Raw genomic sequence first — 15,176 nt, 5'->3', positions numbered from 1 at the left:
TCTATTATAAAAATCTATATTGCCGATGTTTCTCTCCAAGCTCCATAACATAACAGGACAAATACCGCCTTCCTATTAACTGCAGAAATCCTGGTTACGTGCACCACAGCGCCAACAAAATACCATTTTGAGAATAATGACCCAACATTACTCCAAACGTTTAAGGGTACAAATACTTATAGATAATGCATGTATTGAGCAGGAATAACAATTTTACTGTCATATTAAAAATCTTTATTGGTATTTGGTCAGTACATGAAAACTGAGACATTTGCATATAAACTACTCACAATTTAACAATCTTTTGAACTGAATTTGTCAATGAAAACGGCATTAAAAAAAAAAATTAAAAAATGACCTTTTGAATGTTGCAGTCACTGTGATTGAGTAATTGAATTTTGATGAGTTACAAATGGCAGATGTCCCATTTAAGAGTCAGGAGTTCAAACAATAACAGCATAAACATGCTCAAATAAACAGCAGAATGCAACGTACTACTGTAAGTTATACAACTCACTGTTTCAATCTAACGTCATCCTGTTCTGGTAATAACCTTGTTCAGCAACACAAACGTGGCAGAAGCGTCACAATACGCACGAGAGGAGGTGAAAACTAAACAGTGTGCTGTTAAACAGTCAACTTTTACACTGTATTAAAAAAAAAAAAAAAAAAAAAACTACATCAAATGGTACATTACAAAACTGCACTGTCGCTTGTGTTGGAGTCCAGGCCATTCTGAGTGTGCTGTGACCCTGTAGTCCTGGAGCCCTTGGTCACCAGGGCCGCCTTGTCCTCATGAAGGTCTGTGGTGGAGTCTGTGTCGTTCGAGTGCTGAGTCAAAGAAGTCTCACTGCCTGTGGGGGAGTCCACGCTCTCGTACCCTGCGCTCAGCTGGCTGCCGAAGCCCCCGGCTCCTCCAACACTCGCAGTGCCAGTATGACTCCCCGAGGCCTCCTCCGAGTGGTTGGACAGTTTGGTCTCCGCTTCGCCGGGGCTGGACACCATGGGGGACATGGGAAAGTCTTCTTCGGTGCTACTGACCTCCCGGTACAGGCTGGGCGTGGTGGTCTCGCTCCTCTGGGAGGAGTTGCCGTTGCTTGGTCCATTGGACACCCTCCCGTAGTCTTTGGCCGCTTGCTCAGGGGGCGCAGAAACCTGCTCGGGCTGGGCGGATGGTTCAGCAGATGAGCCAGTGGCAGCGGGTGAAGTCCGACTGGGCCCTGCTCCGGCCAAAGCCCCCTGATTCTGGGAAAGCTGCTGGCGGGTCTCCTTCAGCTGCTGCTGCAGGACCAGGATGGTGCTCTGCATCCCCTCCACCTCCTCATCCAGCTGGATGATGAACTCATTTAACTCTGAAGCATCATCAGGCAGAATGTATAATGTGAACAACCAAAGTCAGCAAACAGTGGATTTATTCATGGTAACTTGGGTGTGACAGTGTTCTCACCGTCTTGGCTGCTCTTGAGCTCCTCGCTGTACTTCTTTTGCAGGGCTAACTCCGCCTCCAGCTGGGCGATGCGTCCCTGCGAGAGCTGCCGGCCCAGCTCCTGGTTTTCCTGAATCAGCATCCGGCACTTGGCCATCAGTTTCTTCCCCGTTTGGCTGGAAGGGAGACAAGTCTCACATCACACAGTGAACCAGGATGCAAACAAGGGCAGGAGGAAAGGAAATGGGAAAACAAAACAAACAAAACAAACACTTGACATGAGCCACCAGGTTCGTTTGAATCCCTGAACATCCCTTAATCCAACACACATCTGACTTGGACAAATACAGAAGATCCAAAATACAAACCTTCCAGAGTACTATACTCACAGTAGTTCCTACACCAATATTATTTAGTAAATAACGCATATTATTATAATTGACCACATTCAATTGAAACCTTTTCATCTCTTCCCTTGTCCATATGACGCGGCCCTGCACCTCCTCCTTATCCAACTCTTCTCCTTTACTCTATTCCTCCCCTTTCTTTTCCCTGATCTTCCACTCTCATTACATTCAGTAACATATTCATTGTTCCTTGTGTCCAAGCCACCTCAACATACTTTTCTCCACTTATTGGACCCTCTGGATTCTGTGTGGATTTATAACGTCGCATATCCATCCCAGAATTCCCTTTTCTGCCATGTACACATTTATAACAAACATAGCAAACTGATAACGGCAATTCAGCCAGATAAATCGTTAAACAAACAAGATATCATGCTGAGTGTAATGAAAGGTCTCTGTGCACATGCACACACACTGAACAGAGCAGGATATTGTTGGAACAGCCTGGAACAAGCATGCAGTTTAAGTAACCGTTAACCACAAGTAGTATAAAAATAAATAAAAACATTTACCGACAAAAATCAGTGCCAAGTTTTGAAGTACATGTTTTTAAAAAAGGCACTAGTTTTGTAAAACAATTACTGTGAATAACAAAAGTATTTTAACAGTAACACTGAATAATTTAAGGGACTAAGCTATGATCTTGACAACTGTTTAAACTTTTTTGTGCAACAGCACAACTGCTAAAAATGACATCAGCACTTACTGTAAAAATCCTGTACATCAGGCAGCTAAACACTCAGACCAGTGATTCCAGAAAAGATTTAACTTCCATCTTTTATCTGATCGAGCATGTGGAAGTCATTCTGGCTCATTATTCAGCAGATGATCCCTGATGTCTGAATTCTGTGCTGTACATTACACTGCAAGTATTTAAACCACTTATATCAAGTGTGACTTTAGCTTCTACACGCCAACATGTAAAAGCTGCCAGCTTAGATCTGGTTCAGTTAAGACACTTGCATATGTTGTGAAAACAAGGAGGGGGAAGTCATGTAGGAGTCCATCGCAAAATTTGTGGCCACACATCTGCACCGCACATAGAAGAAAAAAAAAAAAAATTCAATCAGCTATTTGTGTAATAGCTGAAAGACTATGAGATAAATGACAAAAAATACACAAAAATACAATTAATACATTCTCAACAACATGATGACTCGTTACGACATTTGCATTCAGAACTTGAAACAGGACTCTGCACCTACAGCAGTGTGTTTCCAAAGGTGAAGTACTGCACACAGTTTTATTCATCATAAAACCATGTGTCTTTTTTTTTTCCTTTTTTTTTTTTTTAAATACAGTGTTTATGTAATTAGGCTCCTCAGCTGACACACTGCAGTAAGTGTTCATGTAAGAGAACCAAAAGTAAATGAAATGTAAAGATAAAGAAACAAGTCACAAACTAAAAAACAAAAATGGAAATACACTACCGTGAGCGGGCCCGTGTTCACACACAAGCAACTGAGCCCTCACGCCCGAACCAGAGTCCGCTGTGGACACAGGATCTGGCTCCACCCACACAGTCTTATGTTTCTAGTGGCTCTTCCTCCCAAAAGTCTTACTTTTAAATTTCCTCGCGTTATGCAGTCTGTCTAGACTGTCCAAAAGTCTTACATTTCTCAGGCAGACTAGTAGGTTTGTGTGGTATAATCCACAGTTTGTCTTTATAAAACAGGTAGAACACGGTGTTTAAAATGTTCAATTGCTGCATTAGGCTAGGGACACGCCCTGCTGAGACACTGACTCAATCTCCACCATAACCCCCCTTTAATTAACATGTCAACTGTGTGGTTTGAGCTGAGGAGGCAGAGAGGGCACATCCTTGTCGGGAAGTCAGTGACCACCTCTTCAGGAACAGTCCGGACTCCTTCAGGCCCTTGGAGGGTGATGAGTTATGCGAGCTGAAACACAAGTGTCACCTGACCATACTGTCTTTCACTTTAGTTTATGTGATATGTAGCTGACAAAGTGCAAGCGTACAAAACAGTTCTGCAGTGACTGGCTTTCTGTAAAGTCTGAGTCTCATGGTGCGTACAGCGTTTGTCAGCCTTCCCCCACCATTGTTCCTGCATGCCTGCAGTGAGAGTGGAGGTGGGGGCGTGAGGATGTCTTGACTTTTTTTTTTGAAGGGGGAATTATTTTGATTGCTTTTACCTATCAGGTGTAAATTTCCAGGCACTCAGTTCATTTTGGGCCTGCTCCAGTTTGTCTTTAGTCTGTTCCAGTTCAGCCTTCATTTTGAGGAAAAACAAGTTGATGGCCGGGTCCACCATGGACGAACGTAGCTGGGCTGCACTGGGCTGCTGGACTTGTTTGAGGTACTGGATCTGGGTCTGCAGGATAGAACAAACAGGGGTAAGTGACTGGAACAGCGTGCAGCACAATTTTTCTTCAAAAAGTCATGCGAGAAAGTGCTGACTGCAGTCACAGTATATTTTACTTTTTATTTAATTATACTGAAAAAGAGTCATTCATAGCTATTAAGATTAATGCATGTGAACTAAAAACGAACAGGCTATCACATTAAGAGTTTTGTACTCAGAACATACTTGCTCTGCTTTTCGCATTGCACACCCCTGGAAAATTTTCAAAAACTTGTTACATGAAGCCATTTCTGCAATCTGGCACTCTAAAAGCCACCTTAACATGGATGTTATTTTAGGGATAACCTTGATAATTCTTTTTCTTTCTGCCATGCAACCTGCCATGTAGGTGCGCTTATTTTAATTAAGCGAACTAATTTTTTTTTTTTTATCTCTCCTCAATTCCACCGAGCACAAAACTGTAGGAATACAACAAGGACACACAGATTAATAATGATTAAACAACATTTTAGTCAGGATTGCTATTTATATTGGTGGTGGTGGTGGGTTCCTTAAAATTAGACCTTTACTCTCAGGAAATAGAAGGGTCATTCCGATCCCCTGCCAACAGAAACAGACTATATCTGAACCAAAGAAAGGTGTGAATATGTGTTTTAAAAACTTTTACACCACAGGTGTGCTGGCTATCGCTGCTTCAGCAACGTGCTATGAAACAAAGGCTGACATACACTGTGCTTTTTTTATTGTGCTTTTAAAAAGTGTTGTAGTCAGCAGCAGCGTCAAACACCTGCTTGCTCCACTGACACAGTACTTATGAAACTATGCGCAGAAATGCATTGCTTCTGTGAATTGGATTTGCCTGAGAAGAAAGAGAGAGAGAGAGAGAAAAAAAAAAACACTATCGGGTCACCTCTAGATTTAATCAAGTTGGACCACTGTAAATACAATTTAGCACTTGTCTGGATAGACAACTGATACAAAGCATTATCTTGTATCAGAGTTTCTGGTTCCGTCAAACAAGTGGAGAACCAGTGATACTGAGCCTTGAACTACTCAACTACACAACTAAAGCTGATGTTCCCTCTTTACAGACATCACACATTTAACAAGACCAGACACAGACAGTCAATGACTCAAAGTCAAAAGCAAAGAGGGTCTCATATCCAGAGTTCTTTTTACCATCCTACAAGGCAACCAAGGTCTCTAAACTATGCCCAGACACAGAAAACTGAAGAAGGCATCATGAAACACCATGTGCAGTTTTTTTAAGAATTTATTTATAATACTACATCTCAGGAGGAGCATAAATTCCTTGCAACTCACCTCTCAGTCACTTGTAGCACTGGAAACCATACTATTTTTTCCTGCTAGATCTCAGAAGCTAAACAGCACTTGGATGGGAGACCTCTTTGGAACACCAGCGGCTATGTGTGTTTCTCCAAGTAAAACTGGAGTTGTGTCAGGAAGGGCATCCGGCATAAAACTTGAGCCAAATACCAAGGTGGATCTGGCTGTATCTGCTGTGGCAATCCCAAACAAAATGGGAGCAGCCAAAAGGACAACAACCACCTCTGGTAACTAAGGAATTTCAATGATCATTTATTGAGAGATGTTCAGAGACAAGAAATAACTCATTAAATTTGATGCAGAGCCAAAACATTTACTATAACATTATTACACAGCTTTTCTTCTCAGGTATTATTTTTTGTTATGACTGCTTTAAGAATGTGCTTTATAACGTCCCAAACACCTATAAATCTCCTATAAAACTCAGAATTCAGATTATAAGTTAAAGAGTAGCTACCAGCCTTGGCTGGTGAAGTAATCTTCGTCAGATTGCTAATCCATCCAAGGGGAGTCGGAGACTGGCATCCGCGTCACACTACAGAATCTGGAGATAAGTACCAGTACCAACAGGCCTCGGGGCCTATACAGGACTTACTTCTTTACAAAGAAGCAAATTTTAACACCCCTCTTCTCTTGATTGATGATCACAATAAAAGTGGTCCCTTATTATATCAGTGCTTGTTGAGCATACAGTTTAGTTTAGGAAAAAAGCACTTCTTCTAATATGATATTCTTTAACATGGTCATGAATTACTAATGCCAATGCTAGCATTCCAACATGTTGCATCATTGCAGCAGAAATAGCAAGAGATTATGGCAAGTCACAATTATGTTTAATGGGGTGGAAATTAATCATTGTGGTAAATGTCATGAAAAATCTAACCGTTCTATCGGTAAGTACTGAGGAATTAACAGTTCAGACAAAAGCAACCTTTGCCATCTACAAGTTACAATATAAGTCCACATGTAAAACAAAGCAGCATTAAGAGCTCAGATGTTAAAAGTGACAGCTGGTCTTTCTGCAATTTGCACTATTTGATGGGCAAAAGTTAGCTGCCCTATAAAGACAACATGTGTGGACAAGAGGCCTCTGGGACAGCCAGTGAGCTGTCAATCAGATACGATGAAAGGAAGCCCTGCCTGACATGTTTTATATATTGCCTTCATTCTTTGACGATTCAAGAAACCATCGGGTGTTCATCATGGAAATATACCAATAGAGATCAGATTTTTTAAAACAGTACTTCTGGGTTGTTTTGACACCAGCAAAACTCAGCAAATATCCTGTTGACATGTGTCCAATTGTGGTATTTGTTTTCAAAGCTGGATTACTACATCATTTGCAAAACAACTGACAGTACACAAAATAAGACCATTATAAATACCTGCACACTGTACTTGGGAATCCACCGCTAGTTTTGTTAATTTGTCATTTTTAGACAAGAGAGTCAATCTCTTCATTCAAGTATAAACCGGTATTTGAAGAAACAGACATACCGTGCACTCTTGCATTTCCTGCTCCTTGGTGGCCAGTCGCATAACCAAGATGTTCTCTCTGCGCGCAGACTCTTGCTGCTGCTGTTTCAGCTTCTCCTCAGACTCCTTCAAGCCTGTTACATCATTGGCTAAGGGTATGAAAAAGGGATGTGCATGAGAAATGTAAACATCATTTCTACATGGGATACTGAAAAAGAAACTTTTAAATTATAGCTGATTTACTTACAACATAACTCTGCATATTTTGTCTCCAACATTTGGACATAAGCTTCATGCTGTTTCCATCTGAGAGGAAAGAAAACATCTGTAAACATTAACTGCTGAGTGTGAGAGAGGAAAAAAAAACTTTCCCACTAACGACACAGTATCAGACAATTTAGCTACCTGACAGACAACTCCTCTCGAGTCAGCGTCTTCATGTCAGACTCACTGAGACGAACCTGTAATGAGAAGAAAGTCCAAAACATCTGAGAAAAAAATCCAATTAATTTTATTTCTATAAGCACATGCGATCAGGTTTGATTAAGAAAGTTGACCAGAAACACTGGTCATTTATATTTTTATCAGAATGTTGGTCCACTCAATGCTATTCTTCATCTTCCATGCCGACATTCTGTGTGACAACCAATCACATGATGTGCAATTTGCCTTGAAAAGCAAATCCCCACCCTTACCTACAATGAAAAACTAGTTTGTTTTTTACATGCATACTTTCCAACTGACACCAGAGGGAGCTGCAGAAATGTTGCTGTGCAACACAAACTTCATCGAAGTTTGTAAGCATGTGAGTTGTTTTTGTTTTAAATTGTATGATGCTTGGCAATGAAGTCTTGCCATTTTGGCACACAAAATCATTTTCTCCTCCACCGTCATACTGATTGTGCAACAAGGTTGTAATGACGTTGTAGTAGCTCTCAGCCAATAAGTGTCCGATGTTCGGGTAAGAACTCAATAGTGTCGCTCCTGGTCATTCACAATCGACAAATGTGATTGGCTCATTTTAGAGGGCAGTTTTATTTATTTAATTTTATTTATACAGGCAGTCCCTTGAGACTCAACACCTCATTTGTAAGAGAGACCTGTGTCACATATACAAATTACAACATCAACACAACAGTTAGAAAGAAGGGCTGGATGACGAAGACTAAAGGCCTTTTCATGCTTCTACTACTCAAATAACCGCCTCGATGTGACCCTTTTAAAGTTCTCCGTAATGTTGGTTGGCGTCACAATGCAATTTACCACAAGCACAGTAGGGGGCGTAATGCGAAGTCTGGCCTATTATCCAATGATGTTTATGGTTGTTAAAGTCGTGTTTTGTTCTTCCGTACAGGGAACAATGGCAACCAAGAGAAAAAGATAATCACTGGAGTTGATCAACACTGAACAGCAAATGCATTTACAGCACGTTAATTTAAGTACAAAACGGGAGACAGGTATTGGAGGCGGTCTGTACATCCACTGAACAAACTGAGGCAGAGGATGGGCAAATATTATTCAACACTTGGATGAAGAAATACACTTCAAGTATTTTCGTATATCAACTGATGTACCTTCTGGAAATGATGTAGTTTAGCGGACCAATCACAGACTGTGCGGCCTCCGTTGTTTTGACATGAAGTTACACTTTTTGGGAGGTGCACATTACGCCAGGAGAGGGGCTCAGAGGGGGTTTGTAATGACGCAGAGGGCCGTTTGGCTATGGAGTTGCACAAATTGGGTTTAACATGGGATAGGGGGCGTGGCAAGGAGCATTTAACATAACAGGCACAGAAACAGATTGTTTCAAGACACTTAAAATATGTACTTTTTATTTTATTTAGAATTCATTAAGTTTAATAAATAAACTTAAAAGGGATTCAAGGAAAATTATAACAATAAAAGGCAAAAACCCACCTTCTTGGGCAAAGGCTCCTCGTTGGTCATTGTGATGTCTGAAAACACAAATAATAAAAACATATGTATAATATGATTAATACAGGTTTTAAATAGAATGGATCAAAAGCGATCGTAAAACCTAAACAAGAGCAAAAAAAAAAAATCGCTAAATGATGTTAGTCATACAAAAGACTAAATAATAAAGTTACCTGCATTGTTAACATAGTAAAACTTACTTTTCTCCAACCTGACAAAAGCAGCAGAGCTAAGCTTAGCTAGCGACGGACTGCGACAAACACAAAGCCGCCGCTTGGTTTTCAAATACCATTTACCGCCTGCCAAATAATCCAGGGCGCGAAGGCACGGCGCAGAAAAGCGAGCCAATTCCGTTATTTTGTGCAGTAACGTGAATTTTTTTTTTTTGTTGTTCTTTTCGGTTTCTTGTTATCACAAAATGGCGGTGAAGGAAACGACTCCCTCCCTCGCGCTCCCTTTCCTCAAACTAGCAGCACATATACCAGGCCGTAAAAAAAAAAAAAAAAACACTCACCCGACCGGTTTGTCTCGGGTTTTCTAGAACAGCACGGATTCAGTGGCTCAGTTTCAGACGAGAAATTGAAACTGTGGTGGAAATTTAGATTCTGCGGTGTAGTTCTGCCGCAGTCACCATCATCTTCCTCACAACAGAATGGCTCTGCTAGTTCTTCTTCTTCTTCTTCGCTCGCGAGTGTGCTCCCCTGTTCGCCTCCACGCGCTGCAGCGCACAACCGAGGTCAACGAAGAAGAGCGACAGATAGCTCACTCTGCTCGTATTTCATAAATCACGGCAACAAATATTACAGATTACCCATAAAGGACTACAAAACTATTTTTATGGAGGGGTAGGGGTCCATATATGAATATGAAGTAGATATTTTGAAAGAATTCGTGAATGCATATTACACTAAAGAAGCATAATTTGTATGTTCTCACTGCCGGAGACGATCTTTGGCGCAACCTTGCCACTACGCCGCGAGCGCGCGGGGACAGCGAGTAGTGACTGTTATATAATTCTCTGAAATTTCAAAGTATCCCACCCGGCCTTTCTTTATTTCTTTTTGTCAAATTCTGAGGTTTTTAATTTTTTTTATTTTTTTTTTTTGCGGAGCGACAAATCCACATCTCCGGAAATTAACGAGAATTCCCGACTTTGTACGAGCGTCTGCTCCGTGGAACCACTGAGTCGTTTCAGAAAAAATAGGCGGAAAGAAGAGTATACTTCGACTCAGAGACAACCATGAATATCCCACAGAGTATTAACAAGATCTGTTACTCATGATTTATGTACAGTGAGAGTATGACTTGAATCGGCAGAAACAGCGTGAAGTTCCAATTGTGAACTGCGAGAGGCAGTAATGTGCCACCAAGCATGGGACACCGCGGAAAATCGCGAGAAGAAGACGACGACCGGTTGCCAGAAGCGTCGCATGTTTTCTGTTTCTGAGGAGAATCAAAATAAGTTACTCAGAATGAACACTGAGCCTGTCGTCATCGTATCTGCTGCGCGGACTCCTATAGGTAAGGGCGAATGTTCCTCATTTAGAACAGCAATTTGAGTATTATTTGTTACTTTTGCATTTTAACACAGCACAAAACTATTTTTTTTATTTCGTTTTCCCCGTCATATGCATATACAGTGTTTTTAAACAGCACAGCTACCGTTGAATTATTTTGTTTTGTATTTTTTTCAATATTTGCAAAGGTATCTTTTGCCAACTCCCCTGGCATGTTTTATACCGGATGCCCTTCCTGGCACGAGTCCAGATGTGTATTTGCTTTAATAACTTTGGGATTATGGTTTGTTATTCGATTAGCTGCAGCTGTGATTGGCCCGCCTCCGTCTCGTGATTATTTCGGACCCAGCGATTGGTTAACTGCTCATAACGCCACGAGCCAGCAGTTCTAGACAGCGTCCTCCAAAAGTGTTGAGCTACTTGATGTTTAACACATTTTAATTAGTTTATGCCATTTTAGATACAAAAGGCAAATCAGGCTTCTTAATATAAAAATTATCTTCCTTAAAGTCAAGCTCAAAGCAAATCCCTGCAATTTGATATAAATTAATTAAAAATATTAAAATCAAGATGATGGGTTACATAAATGAGCCACTTTGGTATATTACCTGTAAATAATCAGTTTTATTGCCAGTTTTCTTCAGACAATTGAGGGGATGGATACCTGAGCATTTCCAAGTCACTGAATGTGTCTTGGACAATTATGAATAAATACAAACAGTATGGCACTCTATTGTAAATCTGTGTGGAGTAGAAAGTTCTCAAAAACTGAGTGACTGTGCAAAAAGAAGAGCCACCAAGACACCCAGATGAAGTTATAGGCTTCTGTGGTTGTGACTGGAGAAATTGTGCATAGTGCACGTTTTGCATTTTGTATCCCCAGTTGTACAGCTTCATGATGAAGTGGTATAGAGAAGGATTTTCTTTCACCAAAACATCATATCTAGGCTTGCATCTCAGATGTACCTTCTGGTAAATTATAGCTGAACATTTAGGCCTTCTTTTTAAGAAAGTCCTCCTCTGTACCACTTCATCATGAAGCTGTGTAACTCGGGATACAAAATGCAAAACGTGCACTATGCACAAGTTCTCCAATCACAGCCACAGAAGCCTTTAACTTCTGAGTTGTCTGGGTGTCTTTCATCACTCTTCTTGCACAGTAACTCAGTTTTTGAGAAGTCTACTCCACACAGATTTACCAAAGTGCCATACGGTTTGTATTTCTTAATAACTGATGTAAGTCAAGCCCAAGACATATTCAGTGACTTGGAGATGTTCATGTAATCATCCCCTGACTTGTCTGAAGAAAATAGACAATAAAACTGATGATTTACATTTACCAAAATGACTCAGTACTTATGCAACCCATCATCTTGGCTTTTATATTTTTAATTAATTTATATCAAGTTGTCAAGATTTGCTTTGAGTTAATTTTAGAAAATTTTTATACAGAGAAGCCTGGATTTACTTTTTGTATTTGAAATGGCATAAACACATTAAAACGTGAAATAAAGTGGTCCAATACTTTTGGAGCACACTGTACATACTTCTCAACAAAACATTACTGTTGTGAAGCTTCTATATATTTAGCAAGATAAAACATGGCTTAGTTTTGTCACGTAATTTATTTGGAAATCAAACATGTTCATAACACAGGAGTGCTGTAGGAACTAATTTTATATATTTGTTTTATTATTTTGGCACCTGAATTGAATTTGGGGTAAAAATTGCTTGTAACTATACAAACAAGGGGAAAATTTGAATATTTTAATGTCTTCTGTGTTTGCCATCATTCCCAGATAAATTGCTTGTAACAATTTTTTTTTTTCTTAAGTTGACCCCTGTAAAGTTTAAAGGCACAAAACCAGGAAGTGTCTAGTGTAAAAACCACTTTAATGCATCTTTAAAGCAGTTTGAAACCATTGGAATGTGTAAGATCTGATTTAAAGCATACCTGAAGTGGTTTGAAAGGTGTTAGACATTTTAAGTTCAAACTCTTGAAATTATGCAAAACTGATTAAATCATATTGAAGATAACATCCCAGTTTTACCAGGTTAAACCATTTTAAAGACAATGATTGAGAAAATATCCAGTTTAAACATTTAGTGTTAAGGTTTAATGGTAAATTATCTACATTTGAATTTTTTTTCCCTAATCACTACTTTTTTTCAGCGTTACATTGCCATTTAGTTTAACCACAAAATCAGATATTACAGTAGTTGTCATTTCTACAAAGGCTCCTTCAACGGTTGTCTATCAGCAGTGCCTGTGCACGACCTCTGCTCAGTGGTGATCAAAGATGTTCTGAAGCGGGCTGGAGTCCGCCCAGACGAGGTGACAGAGGTGATCATGGGGCACGTTTTAACAGCAGGTAGAAGCTCAAAAAATAATCACAATTGTGGCAGATATACTTACTGGTAGTTTATTTATTTAACTAATCTCATCTCTTTGACTTCCTGTTGGTGAGGTCACGGGCAGAACCCAGCACGTCAGGCCAGCGTGCAAGCAGGTATCCCTTATGTTGTTCCGGCCTGGAGCTGCCAGATGGTGTGTGGTTCTGGGCTAAAGTCTGTGTGCCTGGGAGCTCAGTCCATCCAGGCTGGAGAGGCCACTGTAGTGGTGGCCGGGGGCATGGAGAGTATGAGCAGGGTGAGTAATCGCAAAACTTTAACCCACCTGGGTTCAGGGACTGTCAAATGTTAGACTCATTAAATGTAGACCCACTGACAGTGAGTTTCTGGCCTTGTAGCGATGTACAAAATGTTTGGTTTCCCCACGCTTTAGACTCCTCACACAACACTAATAAGGACTGGAGTGAGGATGGGCGATGCCACTCTGCAGGACTCCATGGTGAACGACGGGTTAATCGATGCTTTCTATGGTTACCACATGGGCATCACAGGTCTGCATGGCAGAGGAAACTTTCCAGACAGTGAACATAGCTTTTCATGTACACATTAAATGCATTTACTGTTTTGAAGTCTGATCTATAATTATTTGGACAAAGTTATTCTTTTTTTTGTCTGCCTACCATAGCAAACTGGAGTTAAACTCAAAATGCAAATATTATCAGCGTCTAACTATTTTCTGTTATCAGCGGAAAATGTGTCAAAGAAGTGGGGGGTCAGCCGGGAGGAGCAGGACTTGTTCGCCGTCCGGTCCCAGAACAATGCCGAAGCTGCACAGAAAGCAGGTTACTTTGACAAAGAGATTGTTCCAGTGATGGTCCCATCCAGAACAGGTAAATACCAGCAAAGTTTCCAAAAGATCAGGAAGTTAGTCAAGTCTTCAAATGGTTTATATTTATTTCTGGTCGTCTTCAGGTCCAATAGAGGTGAAGGTGGATGAATTTCCTCGCCATGGGAGCACCATAGACACCTTGTCCAAGCTCAAACCCTGCTTCATAAGGGATGGCAGTGGTACAGTCACAGCCGGCAACGCTTCAGGTTTGGGACTTTGTTTGTTGCCCTTTCCATGCAGTGACATCACTGAGCATTCCTTCTTGTCAGGTCAGTCACATGTTCAGCCGGTGAGTACATTGTGTTGACCTTTTAAATTTTTTTTTTTTTAACGGTAGGTATAAACGATGGAGCAGCAGCAACTGTACTCATGAGCCAGTCGGAGGCAGACAGGCGTGGTGTCAAACCAATGGCCAGAATAGTCTCGTGGGCTCAAGCTGGCCTCGACCCATCCATCATGGGTACCGGGCCGATACACGCCGTCAGGAAAGCGGTGAGAAGCTGTTTGTGTTCAACGTAACACTTGTGAGAAAATGCTAGTGTTTGAATTTAACGTTGTCCTGTTAGGTCGAGAAAGTGGGCTGGAAGTTGGACAAAGTGGACCTGTTTGAGGTCAACGAAGCCTTCGCTGCCCAGTCCATTGTCTTCATCAGAGAACTGGGCCTCGACATACACAAGGTAAAAACCAGTAACAAAGTGAAGCAGAATAGTGTGAAGAGAAACTGGATACCGTGAATGAGTTGTCTCATTCGTGATGGATGTTGACACGTTTTTCCCCAGGTGAATGTGAGCGGTGGCGCCATTGCTTTGGGTCATCCTTTAGGCATGTCTGGTTGCCGAGTGCTGGTCACGCTGCTGCACGGTCTTCAGAGGACTGGAGGCTGCAGGGGTGTGGCCACTCTGTGCATCGGAGGTGGAATGGGCATCGCCATGTGCGTGGAGCGGGTTTAAGACGAATGAATAGTACCGCTTCTCTCACTGTTCTTAATCACAAAGCTTTAATGACAAGGGAGGGGTTTAACAGCGTTTACAAAAAAAAAAGGTACATAATGAGATTCCAAAAGTTTGCTCATTTCACTGTGACGTTCTAAGTCACCCTCCTAACCTCAGGTTTGTACGGTGTAGTGTGCTGCTCAAGTGTTTAGGGATTCTTTCATGAAAATTTTCCTTGTAAGTTGGACATTTAAACATTGGCTTCTGTGGGAATCCACATGCTTTTGGAGATTGCCTCAAGTGGCCACTGAAGGAACTGGAACTTGTCCTACTTCCGGGTGGCTTCATTGACAGCCGCAGGTTGGAACTTGGTGATTACCAGGCAGTAAATGTTAATGGTCTCAGATATAGCCCACCCGGAGAAAAAAAAAAAAAAGTTGTAGTTCATTGACTTTTCCCCCCCTCTCTCTCTCCAAATGCAATCAGGTTCCCATTTAAGTCCACGTTAAAATGGTCACCTTCAGAGCAAAAATAAACACGTACATCCTAGTACTAAAACTTGTTTTGGCCT

General features: G+C 41.1%; 2 protein-coding genes across 2 annotated transcripts; one reads left to right on the top strand and one right to left on the bottom strand.

The window, feature by feature from the left end:
- Positions 1–217: 217 nt before the first annotated feature.
- On the bottom strand, positions 218–9,626 carry wtap (WT1 associated protein). The gene is made up of 8 exons (XM_034161854.1): positions 9,430–9,626; positions 8,898–8,935; positions 7,386–7,441; positions 7,228–7,286; positions 7,002–7,129; positions 3,988–4,166; positions 1,448–1,602; positions 218–1,352 (listed from the first exon to the last, which is right to left on the bottom strand). Exons 2-8 carry the CDS (start codon positions 8,925–8,927, stop codon positions 694–696), a joined length of 1,266 nt encoding a protein of 421 aa, XP_034017745.1. The 5' UTR covers positions 8,928–8,935; positions 9,430–9,626; the 3' UTR covers positions 218–693.
- Positions 9,627–10,236: 610 nt separating this feature from the next.
- Positions 10,237–15,104, top strand: acat2 (acetyl-CoA acetyltransferase 2). The gene is made up of 9 exons (XM_034161965.1): positions 10,237–10,436; positions 12,670–12,804; positions 12,901–13,082; positions 13,218–13,335; positions 13,531–13,674; positions 13,757–13,879; positions 14,011–14,165; positions 14,240–14,350; positions 14,453–15,104. The coding sequence occupies exons 1-9, from the start codon at positions 10,274–10,276 to the stop codon at positions 14,621–14,623; spliced, it is 1,302 nt and encodes a 433-aa protein (XP_034017856.1). The 5' UTR covers positions 10,237–10,273; the 3' UTR covers positions 14,624–15,104.
- Positions 15,105–15,176: the final 72 nt, after the last annotated feature.

This window comes from Thalassophryne amazonica, chromosome 21 (assembly GCF_902500255.1).
Source record: "Thalassophryne amazonica chromosome 21, fThaAma1.1, whole genome shotgun sequence".
NCBI classification, from domain to species: domain Eukaryota; kingdom Metazoa; phylum Chordata; class Actinopteri; order Batrachoidiformes; family Batrachoididae; genus Thalassophryne; species Thalassophryne amazonica.
The sequence above is the reverse complement of the archived record's forward strand: the minus strand, read 5'-3'. Positions and strand labels throughout refer to the sequence as shown.

What these genes read in the sequence shown, in the direction of transcription:
- wtap (XM_034161854.1), bottom strand. Translation starts at nt 8,927, where the DNA reads ATGACCAACGAGGAGCCTTTGCCCAAGAAG. An exon ending in CGAGAGGAGTTGTCTGTCAG is followed by an intron (nt 7,287 to 7,385) that starts GTAGCTAAATTG and finishes CTTTCCTCTCAG; the next exon opens with ATGGAAACAGCATGAAGCTT. An exon ending in AAAATATGCAGAGTTATGTT is followed by an intron (nt 7,130 to 7,227) that starts GTAAGTAAATCA and finishes TCATACCCTTAG; the next exon opens with CCAATGATGTAACAGGCTTG.
- acat2 (XM_034161965.1), top strand. Translation starts at nt 10,274, where the DNA reads ATGTGCCACCAAGCATGGGACACCGCGGAAAATCGCGAGAAGAAGACG. An exon ending in TTACCACATGGGCATCACAG is followed by an intron (nt 13,336 to 13,530) that starts GTCTGCATGGCA and finishes TTCTGTTATCAG; the next exon opens with CGGAAAATGTGTCAAAGAAG. An exon ending in TGGGCCTCGACATACACAAG is followed by an intron (nt 14,351 to 14,452) that starts GTAAAAACCAGT and finishes GTTTTTCCCCAG; the next exon opens with GTGAATGTGAGCGGTGGCGC.